Here is a 14,740-nt window from a genome sequence, read left to right as displayed (position 1 = left end):
GTCAGCCCACGCCCTCATCCCCTTCTAGCAGTCAGGTGGCAGGCCAGCAACCCCCTGACATGTGGCAGAAGCGACAATCCACCATGGAGGAAATGGGGTGGAGTGCGGTAACGCTATCCCGGGGTGGGAGGCAGGCAGCCTCAAAAGTTGTAACCAGGACCATTGGGGAAATGATTGCCCTTGATGACCAGCCCTTGTAGTTAGTGGAGAATGTGGGTTTCAAGCGTTTTTTGAAGGTCGTACTTCCAAATTACAAAATCCCCTGCAGAACCACATTTAGTAGAAAGGTCATCCCCAGCCTGTAACAAGCAGTGTCGCAGTCGCATGCAAGCACTGCTAGCTAAGGCAGAGGGAAGAGTGCATTTCACCTGTGATATCTGGACCGCCATGAATGCTGCACACTCTTACCTCTCTCTGACAGCACACTGGTGGGACATGGCTGAGGCAGGGACAGCCAGCAGCTCTATTACTGAAGAAGTATCAGGGTGGAGGTGGGCTTTACTGCACACCCACCTGACGGACCAGGCCCATACCGCAGCCAGTATTCTAGCATGCATCAGACAGATGCTGGAGGGCTGGCAACTACACCAGCAAGACAGGAAAACGCAGGCAGGGTTTTTTGTCACAGACAATGGTGCAAACATGGTTAAGGCAATAACCGATGGTAGTGAAGTCAGCTCTGGGCTTGCAGTCCAATGACAAAGAGAATGAATACCTGCATAGGTTAATACAGAAGTGCAGGAACATAGCAGCACACTTCCACAGAAGTGTCAAGGCGGGGCAGGTTCTCCAACAAAAGCAGACTGATTTGGATATGCCTCACAAGCGTCTCATTCAAGACATTGCCACCCGGTGGAATTCCACCTTTATGATGCTGGAGAGGTTACTGGAGCTGCAGACAACCCTTCATGAACTTTCTGGTACAATGGACATAGGTGTGCAGAATCCCCTAGGGCATCATGATTGGTTAGTCATGAGTCAGCTGGTAAAAATCCTGCAGCCCTTCAAGGATGTCACGGAGGAGCTGAGTTCCAGAAGTGCCACCTTGGCTGACATCATCCCTATAGTTAATTTCCTGGATGAACATTCGGAGGCCTTTAAACGGGAAGAGGGAATGACAGTTGAGGTGCTGCAGTGTCTGGACATTTTGCAGCAGCAGGTGAAAGATAGATTAAGGCCTTTAACAGACGACCGCACATACGTGCTCGCCTCAGTCTGTGATCCCCGTGTGAAAGGGAAACTCGCCCTACAGTCCAATTGTCTGTCATTTGTGAAGGAGCTGCTGTTAGCAAAAGTCCGTGAACAGGAGCGCCATAGGCGGAGACAGATTAGGCTTGAAGCAGAGGTAGAAACAGCAGGCACGTCAGAGAGTTGTGCTGCTAGCCCAAGCAGGAGCAGCACTGTGTCAGCGACAGATAGTACCTCCTCCTCCACGTCAGAACGCCCAAGGCATGTTGCCCATAAAGATTCATCAATTGTGCAACGGGCAAGAGAGAAAGCAGCTGGCATGAGTGACTCTGAGCCCGCCCAAGCAAAGGAGACACCAGCACATCTGTCAGTGACACAGTATCTCTCAGAGTCGATAGAGAACATGCAGACAGATCTGCTGGCATATTGAGCACACAAGTCCACTGTCTGGCCACACCTAGCCAAAGTGGCTCAGTGATATCTGTCATGTCCACCAACCAGTGTGCCCATTGAACGTGTCTTTTCAATGACAGGGGATATCATGAGCCCTCACCGATCAAGGCTGGCACCAAAGTTGATGGAAATGCTAGTGTTTTTGAAAGTAAACCTGCCTTTGCTTGAGTTTCCAAATTTTCCCTGTGAATGACAAATTCCCCATGAGAGCCCCTGAGAAAAATAAAACATTATGGGATAGGAGGCAATGCACTATTGCGGATTGTAAACTGTTTAAAAGATAGGAAACAGAAAGTAGGACTAAATGGCCAGTTTTCTCAGAGGAGAAAGGCAATAACTAGAAAACCTCTGGGACTGGTGCTTTTTAAAATATTTTTAAATGATCTGGAAAAGCGTACAGTGAGTGAGATGACACAACATTATTCTGAGTTTTTAAATGACAAGCAGATTGTGAGAAATTTCTGGAGAACCTTGCAAGACTTGAAAATTGGGCATCCAAATGGCAGACAAAATTTAATCTGTACAAGTACAAAGTGATGCACATGGGGAAAAGTAACCCACACTGTACTTACCCGATGTTAGGTTCCATATTAGGAGATACCTCAATGAAAAGGACCTGGGTATAATTGTGGAGAGTACTTTGAAATCCTTGGTTCAGTGTACGGTGGTGGTCAAAAAAGGAAACAGAATGTTAGGAATTATTAGAAAGGGAATGGAAAATGTCATAATACATGTGTATCACTCCATGGTGAGATCACACCTAGAGTACTGTGTGCAATTCTGATTGCCACATCTAAAAAACAAAAAAAAGATGAACTGGAAAAGGTACAGAGAAGGGCAACCAAAATGATAATGAGAATGGAACAGCTTCCCAATAAAAATAAAAGGGTAAAGAGGTTAAGTCTATTCAGCTTAGAGAAGAGACAGCTGAGGAGATATGATAGAGGTCTATAAAATCATGAGTGGAATAGAATGGGTAAATGATAACTGGTTATTTACTCTTTCAAAAAATTCAAATGCTAGGAGATATTCTATGAAGTTGGTAAGTAGCACATGTAAAAGAAATCAGAAAAAATTATTTTTCACTCAATGCACAATTAAGCTTTGGAATTCATCGCCAGAGGATGTGGTAAAGGCAGATAACATAGCATAAGAAAGGTTTGGACAAGTTCCTAGAGGAGAAATCCATCAACTGTTATTAACCAGATAGACTTGAGGAATCGCACTACTTATCCCTGGGCCTTAGCAGCATGAGATCTATCTAATGTTTGAGATCCTACCAGGTACTTGTGACCTGAACTGGCCACTGTTATAAATAGAATTCTGAGCTTGATGAACTCTCGGTCTGACCCAGTATGGCAATTCTTCTGTTCTTTTGTTTTATAGTAGTAGTAGCAGTAATAGCATTCTCTCTCTTCTTCTCTTGCACTCCTCCTCCATGAAATAACTTTGTCTTCCCCATGACCTTACCCTCAAAACCTTTAGAATGAAGATATATGCTGTCTTAGCACAGTGTACTATTTGAGATGAATATAGAGAAGTAATAATATTTGTGCAGCATCAACTAAAGTTACTTTGAACTCATTATTTAAAATCTATTTAAATTGCTCCTCCAACATGCCATCCACAATTCCCCACAACTTCTACTAGTGGTAAATTTTGGAACCACTGGGCGTGGCTACCAGCCTAAAAGTACCATATGCACGAAAACGTGTAACTGGGTTTTATGCTATATAATTGAAAGAAAACAAATGATTTTGCTGCACAGATTGATGCCCTGTAATAAGTAAAGACAAGAATTCAGCATTCTGTCAATGTATTTCAAAGTTTGGTGATACAGTAGTGGTTTCTTTACTGTTAGTATCATATGACTTACAATAAAGGAACTCATTGTAGGGCTTTGGTTGTTGATAGTAAATGTTTTTAGTATGAACATAAAATCAGATACAATGACCAATAAAAACAAAAGTTAAAACATCAACTGTGAATATACAGTAAAATCTAAAAATATACTACAAACCACCAGTAGTGGCTAACACTTTAGAACAGCTGTGTGCATGAAAATATACAACTACGTTTTAGGCTCTATAATTGAAAGAAAACTTAAGAATTACTTACAATGCAAATTAAAATGTCTTTTACATTTTAACAGCTGTTTTTACCAGCATTTGATGAAAATTTTCACGTTGAAGTACAGTTCCACTAGAACTGCTGCAGGTACATTGCTATACAATTGAGAAGGGTAAAGGCTCGTACAATCAGTGAACATGATTGCAGCATGTTGTAGCTCCATGACTTTTCATCATTTATGACTGTCAGTGTTGTACATATCCACAATATAATTTAGGTTTAGCTTACATGTAATATATGATATATAATACACATATACCTAACTTGATCTAATCAGGCCTGAACAGATGCTCATATAAATTATTGCATAACAAAGAACCCCTCTTAGTGGGAGGCAAGTACTTCATTGATTAGACATTCAGCAAATTCTAAAGATTGACTTGAATATATAATCTGAGGACTGATCCAATCACCTCAAACAATTCAAGGAGACAAAAAATGATCTAATTATTGCCTTTGTCTAATAAAGGCTAAAATCATCAAGAACAATCACCAAACACAAAAGGCAGATACAGACAACCTTGTTAAACAGACCTTTCTCATCTCTGACTTATCACACCTTCCCCTTTCTCTCCTTTTCTCTCTCTTTCTGTAAGGCACTGCACCATTCTCTGTTATATCTTTGTAAAATACTTGCATATCTCATATAAAATATTCTTATACAAATACCCATCTTCCTTTCTACTCTCTACTGTATCCACCGCCCTGGGAAACTGAACTTTGCATGTCATTAATTGGTATGTCATCACTAATAATAATAAATTATATGATGACTTTTGATTTTGGAAAATGTTATACCCCCCTTCACATTTTGCTCCATATATGATCACACCCTAGAACAGCCAAGAAAATGTTTTTGCGCCAATGAATGTTTCCCAATTTCCACTCATCCTGATTCATCTTATGATGCGCTTTGACTTCTATCTGCACTCTTTCTGTTTCTGGTTGTACTTATCTAGCTTAGAAGCCATGAACTGCAAAATTCGGCACTTGGCTTTTGGCAGGAATAGCTGTTCATCTAGCGTGACGTAAATAAAATAAAAATAATAAAAATAAAAAATTGTGTGCCAGCTTTGTAACACATTTGTATGTTTTTGATAAACTGGTTCCAAATCTCTGAAAATATATCAAACTTATCGAGTCTCAGTTTCTAAGTAGAAAGTTAGACACACCTAGGAATTATTTTGTGAAAGGGAACAATGAGAAGAGAAAAAGGAAAGAAAACAGAAGATAAGTGGCTTAAAAGCACAATGGCAATTTTAAAAAAGTGATCTGTAAAAGTAGCAGTCTAAGCCATGCAATGCCACAAGCTGATACCAGATGTCAGCATAATACAGTAAATAGTACAGTACAAGCTCACATGCACAAATATGCAACTGACAGTTCTAGTTCTGTGACCCATTTTTACCGATTGTGCAAGCCTTGAAATTTCATGAATGCATGAAAACATGCAATCTGCAGTTCTAGTAACTTACATACCACATTTTTCCTGTCTATTGTACAGTTTTTGAAAGTATAAAGCTATAATCTATATCATATAATTTAAAATGCAGTCATAATTGCTGTCAGTGCAAACAATCATACTATAAGATATATTGACTAACATATAACCCTCAAATCCTTTACAGGTAAGACTTTTGACTGTATAATGATATAGAGTTCTAGGAGCCATGTTGATCCTGAATAAAACTGGAATATTTGTAGGTGATACGTTTTTAAAGGGCCAACATAAAAGATGCTGTAGTAGATTTCAAAGATTGCTTTGGACCTGCTGTTTATAGATCAACATCATAATAAGACAGATCATCCCAAGTCTAAAACAATATCATGTAATAATGCCTTAGCACTACCCCTAACACCCACTCAGATTTAAACCTTTAGACAATTGGAGGGCCCTGCTAAGCACTACCCAGGCCCACTTGTACTTGTGCACATGCCCCTATGTTGGCAACCTTCAATTTACCAAATGGGTTCCAATTGCTTCTGGGCAAGTACCCCATCCACAAGCTATCCTGTGTCAATTTCGAGGGACACTGAGGCATAACACAACCCAAGGATCACACAATTCCTAGAAATATACCTACAGATCAAATAAAAAAAATACCAAGATCATCAGTCAACCACAGGACAGATCTAACAAACTGAAAAATTTAACAAATAGCAAGAACAGTGAACAAAAAAAAAAGATTTAATTTGCAAACAACAGGTAAAATAACAGGAACTCATACAGTTACTGCTAACTAGATCATTTTACTTAGTCAGTGCCTGGGAAAGTTCAGGAAAGACTGTCCTAACAAAATTATGTAGAGCTGGGATAGGGCATTGACACAAATCTGGCTTCTCTGTACTCCCAGCCAAGACTGAAATCTTCTGGCAATTTGTGGGGTTGGTCTAAATCTCACTTTGGGGTATTCAAGATGCTGATTAGCCTGAAACTGGAGAGCACAGCAGGAGTTAGACTGCTACCTACCAGTCAGTTCAAGAACTGAAAAGATTTTACCAGGGTGACAAGAAGGGCTCGGTGCAAAATAAGAAATTCCAATAGGCACAAAGATCCCCATTTCATCACACATAGACTACCTTGTTTCATTAAAAAACTGAATTTAGTTGTTTGTCCTTAAAAAAAAAAAAAAAAAAAAGAAAGATAGAAGGTCTCAATGCAAGCCTCTAAAGTATTTTAATTCCACATGGTTGGTGCATATAGACTGAAGATATATTGTAATTACACTTTAGCCTGTAAAATTCTGCAGAGGTGTCATTATATGGATTCTGAGTCACAAATTGAGTACCATTCAAAGAATAATTTGTTAAAATAAAATAAATGGTCCTTGAACAGTTGTAAAAGTATTCTCCTGATTTCAAAATTCAAAATAAATAAGACTTCAATTTTTTAAGGAAGAACACATTTTAGAAGTCAGTTACTTCTACTGTCTTACAGTTAGATGATTCTGGAAGAAAAAAAATCTCCAAAGTACATTTATTGCTTCTTTCATATCATGTTCTTATTTTATGTATTTTTTTTTTAATATCTCCAGTTCTACAGGCATCACTTGCCCTAGTGCACATGGCATTGAGACTCTGATGCTACCGACTATTCCTCTTACATCTGTTCTGGAGAATGGAAGTGCTTCAGATTTGACTCCATCAAAAGTTATTCTGCAGACCATCCCATGCTGCCAAGAAATTCAGGTTGGAGGAGATTCTCTTCCACATATGCTCTCCTCAGTCAATAGAACTCCAGAAATGCAACAACACCAAGTTTTGGTTGGTCACCTACCATCAGCTGACAGTGATCTCACAGCATTGATCAACAAGGATTCCCACCAATCCATAAACAGCCTTATTAACATGATGGAGCTCAGTTCCAATGGTCAACCAATAATAGCACAGCACCCTGGTACTGTCATTGCTACTGTTTTTAGAACAATGGAGCCCAATGTCATGAGCTTTAAAGAAGAGATGTTAAATTCCCAGTATCCTCAGCATTTACTTTCCAATATATCAAATGGAGTAGGAAGAATAGTAAACAAATATAATTCCACAGAAGAAACCATGCAACAAAATTTGAATTATCAACCACTACAGACTTTTGTTCTCAGCAAATCTCTGGAAACCAAAATGATGCAAGCCAAAGCAGATGTTTGTCTGAATAATCCTGGTGGGACGTCACCAAGCAGCCCAAACATTGGTCTTACCCCAGTGGCAGAACTGGAATTAAATACAGACTCAATAGTTATGCAATCGGAGCATGGACTCAGTCAACATGAAACTATTTTGGGAGTATCGGAGACATTCTCTTAAAGTGCTTGAAACTTTCTGCACATGATTGCAATATATATAAATATATAAATAATAAAGTATTAAACAGGTGTCACTAACTTCAAAAGGAAATTAATAGTTAGCTTAGTTTACAACAGGCTTCCTTGTTTTTTTTTCCTGTTTGTCATGTGTCACTGTTTTATGTGGACGACCAATGAAGCAAACTTGTGCTATTAAACCAGCAATACCTTTTCACAAAGGTTGTTTAAACAGTGGTTGCTTTGGAAGGAGATGCAAAGTAATACATTTCTGAACCTTACTATAAAGACACTGACCATTTCAAGGAAGATTGCATCCCATCTGCATAAAATTAAGAAGGAAATGTAATGCTCTTATTTCAGATTTTTAAAAATGGTGATTTTTTTTTTCCTTCCTTCATTGAACCATGTTAGAAAAATAAACCCAGTGATAGTAGCTATGCTTATCTCTGTCTGCAGCAGTTTGTTTTCGACATGACTTATTGTATTTGAGAACTCTGCAGGCTGGGAAAGGACCCTGAATCCTCAGGTGATGTAATCCTGATTGGATTGGATTGGATTGGATTGGAAGCCCTCTACCTTCTAACCCATGTCTGCCTTCTCCTCTATGACCAGCAGCGAACGCATTAGATTTCTTTCAGCATATTCAGCGGATCCCTTCAAGCTATGTCATAAGCAAAAGGCTTATCCTTTGGCTAAGTGAGACAGACGTTGACTCAGGCTTCAAATGGTCAGAACCATTAACGGGACACAATCAGACAAGCAGAGTGGAAAATATGCATTTTTCAAACGGAGGGATCAAGGTATCCTAAAGCTGTTTAATATATACAGATAATATAATTTTAATGATGACTTCCTTTTTTATTTAGTTTTTTGATCTTTTTCCAATTATGTTTAGCAGCATAATATGAAGGCCCTGGTATGTCACACTGCAACGACAGAGCTGTTTTCATCTTTAAAGGTACTAATGGACAACACAGGATTTACTTGTTACTTGTATTTGCATATCTTTGCTTCTACACCAAAGAGGAACATAAAAGTAAAAAAAAAATGCATTGCACAAGTGCCTCAATCACTGCAAAAGTTTTAAATTCTAAAATACATTTCTGTTCATAATTAATTACATTCAGTTTCTAAGCACGTTGTGACAAGAAAAAAAAGAAACAATCTTTTACGCCTTTTCTGAGTTTGCTGTTTTACTTTCAAGTTCAGTAACAAAGTCCATGCTGGTACAATCTGTTGCATTAACTGCTGCATGACTGGGTATGAATAAATGTACATTCTTCCCCTTCGTGGTTTTCAAACAGCTCTTTTCTTTTTTTAACCAGTGAGGCTGATCCATTCTTGATATTACCCCAATTGCATGCATGGCCTTGCAGTTCTGATTTTCTTTAAGAAAAGCAATACTATAGTTCCATACATGCAGTAGGGTCAAACCAGAACTGGATCCTCCTGACCCAGATATGGAGCCAGTTGGCCAACCTGTTTCCATTTTACCGAACCTGAATGCGTGGATAAACATGCTGGGTAAGGATCAGGACTTTTGATGCCCAGAGTGGTGATAGTATATCTAATCTGCATACAGGTTAAAATCCACTTTTTGTGCATACTGTAGAACTTTCCAGTCAGCATTCAGTGCAAAGCTGAGCATATATGTTTTTTTTCTGGACTTCAGTTCTTATTCTCATTTACAATTTTAAGGAAATTTATGGGACCTTATTTATATTAAATAAAGAGTTAAAATAATATATAGTGAGGATCTGAAAAAATATTTTTGTCAACCTACTAGCATTAAGAATTCAAATTGTTAAGTGAAAATACCTCTTTTCAGTTGTATTTTTCTATTTATACTCTGTCTTGTCACACCAACTATGCAATTATTTTTGTGGACTTTATACAGCACTGATAAACTGTGGTTCTAGTCTGAAACACTGTGTTCCTATTCAAAGGGTTCTTGGTCAATTGTAACTACTAAAAGAAAATGAAACTTCTGCCAAATAAAAATAAGCAGGAAATTGAATATCATGAATGCCTTGCTTCCTTGGAATAATATCACAGCCCATGACACTGGTTTCTTTGGTTATGTTTGTTGGTTAACTTCATTGGCATCATTTTTACATGTAGCCATATCCCAGTAAGCTCTTGGGAATAGAGGATCACTGGGAGCATCATGGGGACCAGGCCACAGCCCCATGACCTCCTAGGGTTTCTCTCTCAGGAGCTCTTCTACACAGAGATGTGAATCGGAACTGGATTCGGTTCTGATTCCGGTTCCGATTCACATCGTGATTTTTTTTTCGTCCGGCCCGATTGGGTTTTTTTTTATCGGCTGCCGATAAACAAAAAACCCACCCCAACCTTTTAAAACTAATCCCTTAGCTTCCCCCACCCCCCCCCCAAAAAACTTTTACAGGTACCTGGTGGTCCAGTGGGGGTCCCGGGAGCGATCTCCCACTCTCGGGCCGTCGGCTGCCACTAATAAAAATGGCGCCGATGGCCCTTTGCAGTTACCATGTGACAGGGTATCCGTGCCATTGGCCGGCACCTGTCACATGGTAGGAGCACTGGAATGCACGCACCATTTTTAAAGATGGCGCCGGCCAGCCAGTGCTCCTACCATGTAACAGGGGCTGGCAAATGGCATGGATACCCTGTCACATGGTAAGGGCAAAGGGGCATCGGCGCCATTTTTTTTAGCGCAGCTGATGCCTGGGAATGGGAAATCGTCCCCCGAGGCCCCCCTGGACCACCAGGTAATGTTAAAAGGTTTTGGGGGGGTCGGGAGGGTGGGGGAGGCTAAGGGGGGTCGATTTAAAGGGTCGGGTGGGTTTTTTTTTAATCGGGCCATCGGCACCATTTTAATTAGTGGCAGCCAAAATGGCGCCGATGGCCCGAGAGCGGGAGATCGCGCCGGGACCCCCCCCCATTGGACCACCAGGTAATTTAACATTTTGGGGGGGTTTGGGAGGATGGGGGAGGGTAAGGAATTGGTTTTAAAGTGTCAGGGTGGGTTTAGGGGTTGTTTTGGTGTGCCGGTTTTCCCGCCCTCCCCCAAATAATTCCTGTGCCCTATTTAACGATTTAGGATGATTTATGATGATAAATTGGGGGCATTTGTATTGTATCATGCACTCTGACGATTTAGGACGATTTTAAAATTATCTGACGATAATTTTAATCGTTCAAAAACGATTCACATCACTAGAATTTATCTCTTAGGATCCTTTTTCCCTCCACAGACAGATGTACGCCATCTTTGAGAAATAGCATCTGTTCCATACATGGCCCAAGCCCCCAATATATCCAAAACATTTTTCTTTACACCAGGATTTGAGCCATACATTGAAGTTATCAATATGGCTTAGCCTCTCCTTCCCCTTTCCTTGAACAGGTAACACTTCTGAAAAGGTAATGGTTGTCGCCATGTGACTAATCTGCTTTGCTAGAGACTGGAAATCTGTCTGTACTGCTTGGATGCTGTTACTAGCAAGGCCATTGGTTCCTAGATGGATTATAATATCAGCTTTAGAATCTTTGCTTTCTTCTTTGATGGCTTTGACTATCTGAATAGCATTTCTGCTGGCTGATGATCCTGGAAGGCATTTAACTGTAGTGCGTCCCTCTAGAAGAGTTCCCAAAATAGTGCCTCTGGTCCCCCAGCACAATGAGCTTTTTCCTTTGGTTATGTATGTATTTATTTATTTATTTGTTTTTATATACTGACATTCATTGGGGTATATCACATCGGTTTACATTATAACTCATGGAATAATATGACTAAGATGTCTTATTATTATTACATAGTAACAAAGAAACTTAGAAAACAGTTTGGAACTTATGTCTGAAAAACAAAAGAACATACAGTTATGCTCAGGCTTGTGGACCCTTGGGCCGACAGGAGGATGGTATACCTTGGCGGAAGATCCGAATGTTCTCCCATCGGGTGGTGAGGCAGGAACCGAAGATATGACCAGTGGACCCTCGGCACTGTAGACAGGCGTGACTGTGGAGGCGAACGAAGAGTCGTGACGTCAGGGAGCAAGGTGTGGCTTCACCGTTGGAAGTCCACGGTCCCCCCGGGAGGAGCCCGTAGGGACCCGGGCTGCTGGGACTTAGGGGGACCTTTGAGAGGTCAAGGAGCAAATGTACAGTGCAAGGGCTGACTGGAGCTTCACCCCTGGAAGCACGTGGTCCCCCCGGGAGGAGCCCGTAGGGACCCGGGCCACTGGGACTTAGGTGGGCCCTTGGAGACGATGGTCAGAAGGAAGTCCAAGGTCGAGTGCCAGAGGGTCGCCACTTACCAGTCCGAGGTCACACACCGAGGGATCACCACTTGCCAGTCCGAAGTCAATACCAGGAATCACCGCTAGCCGATTCGAAGTCAATACCAGGAATCACCGCTAGCCGATCCGAAGTCAGGAACCAGGAAACCAAGACAAGTTGGAACAAGAAATCAATACGCTGGAACTCACCGAAGCAAGCAGACTCAAACAACTCTCACAGGAGACGTTGCCAACTCAGGGAATGGTCAGAGGAAGTCTCCTTTTATACTTCCTCTGGCCCTGTGGATAGGAATCAGCTGGAGCCAATTAAAGGGACAAGGTCCCTTTAATTCTAGCGAAGAGGAACAGCCTCGCGCCTAAGGATGGCGGTGGCCATCTTGGATCCGGGCGACAGAGGAGAGCAGCAGCAGCCGCGAAGGAGGAGCAGGGACGGCTCCGATCTGGACGGCCAGCCCGAAGGCCCACGCCACCGCGCGGAGGTGCTGAGCCCGGCACAGGGCAGTCGGCCCCAACGCCGCCGTGAGTCCCGTCAGGAGACGAGGTAGGGGGCTGCTCCTGAGGATGGCCGCGGGCGCGGAACACGACACATACATTGAAACAGTGTAACTTAATTAAAGATATACATTACATAGTGACAGTGGAGCTTTTGTTTGAAATACTTTTGTCGTTAGGATGGGGTGGCTTGATCTTTTTGTCATGCATTGAGACTGTAAATTAATTTATGAGTTGGAATTTTCAGTTGAAATGCATGGAATGTTAGAAAGGAGTGGCTTGAGTGGCTTGATCTTGTTGGGAGGATGGAAGCAGGAACCAAAGAAGTTGAAAAATTTGTATAAGGACTTGGTAAGAAGGGGTAAGAGGGGGAGGAACTGATTGGTGCATGTGGTGTTTTAACATACAGGTTGGTAGGCTTTCTGGAATAACCAAGCTTTTAAGATCTTTTTGAAAGACTGGGTTGAGGGTTCAAGTCTGAGTTGTGCGGGAAGTTTATTCCATAGTGAGGGGCCCACTATTGAGATAGCGCATTCTTTGGTTGTGTTGAGGTGGGCCAGTTTTGTGGAGGGGATTTTTACCAGGCCAGTGTTCTTGGATCGAAGATTTCTTTGAGAGTCATGATGGTGGAAGACGTCCTTTAGCCTTTAGACGTCCTATAGCCTTTAGACATCCTTTAGTTATTGTTTGTATTTTGGAATTTCTGTATGCACTGGGTTTCTTCTTTCTTACATTGGATTTCTTCTTTCTTTTCAGATACCACTTCAATCTCTTTCACCAGAGCTTTATCCTTATGTGATGCCGATATGGTGTTTTGTACTTGTGTCACTTGAGAGTGTGTGTTTTCGCATCACCGGTCTTAGTCTACCGGAGCCCACAGTAATCCTGTTGATTTTTGGGTTTTGAGTCGCCCTGTGTAGTTGGGGGGTGGGGAGACATGAGGGCTGTGCAATTGTATAGAATGGGTGTTTGTGGGTCATAGGACGTATCCTGCCTGAGCCCTCTGTAAACCTCATTTTTCTTGAGTTTTGTTTTTTCTTTGGTAATGAGGAATTAATTTCGGAATAATGTGAAGTGGGTGAAACTTTCTTTATTGCAGCCATTTCAGCTTTAGCTTTAGCCAGCTCATTTTTGAGGGAAGAGAGTTCTAAACAAATAGGGCAAGCCTTAAGTTTCCATATGATTTCCCTCAATATAAAGGCTCCACAACAGTTGCATTGGATAGTCCTCATTTTGGTAAATTTGATGGATAACACCTGAGGAATTACCAAATTACCAGTTTATATTGTTGACAATTATGTATTCAGGCAGATTATATCAGAAACTCAACCCCAGGGGTGGGTGGGTAGAGGGGCAGGGTAGGAGGGAGTTAAACAGTTAACCCTTGGTCAAGGTTGTTCTCATGACCCTGTACCTGCTATTGAGGTTGAAAAGACCCTCCCCAACTCAGTCCCCATTCAGTCATCTCTTCTCCAAACTGAACAGCCCTAACTTCTTTAGCCTTTCCTTATAGGGCAGCCGTTCCATGCGCCATATCATTTTGGTCTCCCTTCTCTCCACTTTTTCCACTCCAGCTATATTCTTTCTGAGATGCGGTGACCAGAATTGCACACAGTATTCAAAGTGTGGTCTCCCTATGGAAAGATACAGAGGCATTATGACATCCTCCATTTTATTTTCCATTCCCTTTGTAATAATTCCTAACATTCTGTTTACTTTTTTGATTTTGGTGTATTATTCACTATGACGCCTAGATCTCTTTCCTGGGTGGTAGCTCCTAATATGGACCCTAACATTGTGTAACTACAGCAAGGGTTATTTTTCCCTATATGCATCACTTTGCACTTGTCCACCTTAAATTTCATCTGCCATTTAGAAGCCCAATCTTACAGTCTCAAAAGGTCTTCTTGCAATTTATCACAATCCACTTGAGATTTAACTACTCTGCATAATTTGGTGTCATCCACAAATTTGATCACCTCATTCATCGTACCCCTTTCCAGATCCACTGTTTAACTTTTTCCACTGTGAAAACTGACTATCTTTTAAACAACTTGCAATCCACAAAAGGACATCGCCTCCTATCCCTTGACATCGCCTCCTATCCCTTGACATCGCCTCCTATCCCATGACATCGCATCCTATCCCATGACTTTTCAGTTTTCTTAGAAGCCTCTCTTGTGGGACTTTGTTGAACGCCTTATGAAAATCCAAATACACCACATCTACTGGTTCACTTTTGTCCACATGCTTATTTGCTAGGGATGTGAATCGTTTTTTGACGATTTAAAAAAATCGTCAGCTATTTTTTAAATTGTCAAAAATCGTTAGAGTCGCGATACAATAGAAATTCCCCCGATTTATCGTGAAAAATCGTAAATAGGGGGAGGGGGAGGG

At 41.3% G+C, this 14,740-nt stretch overlaps 1 protein-coding gene across 3 annotated transcripts in view; it reads left to right on the top strand.

The window, feature by feature from the left end:
• Positions 1–9,588, top strand: part of LOC115094276 (ETS-related transcription factor Elf-1-like) — a 182,491-nt gene extending 172,903 nt beyond the window's left edge. For all 3 annotated transcript variants that reach the window (XM_029607175.1, XM_029607177.1, XM_029607176.1), the window contains exon 9: positions 6,807–9,588. In XM_029607175.1, the coding sequence (XP_029463035.1) occupies positions 6,807–7,572 (766 nt within the window). In that variant the 3' untranslated portion in view covers positions 7,573–9,588. The remainder of the gene's footprint in view (positions 1–6,806) is intronic.
• Positions 9,589–14,740: the final 5,152 nt, after the last annotated feature.

This window comes from Rhinatrema bivittatum, chromosome 6 (genome assembly GCF_901001135.1).
Source record: "Rhinatrema bivittatum chromosome 6, aRhiBiv1.1, whole genome shotgun sequence".
NCBI classification, from domain to species: domain Eukaryota; kingdom Metazoa; phylum Chordata; class Amphibia; order Gymnophiona; family Rhinatrematidae; genus Rhinatrema; species Rhinatrema bivittatum.
This window is presented reverse-complemented; position numbering and strand designations above follow the sequence as displayed.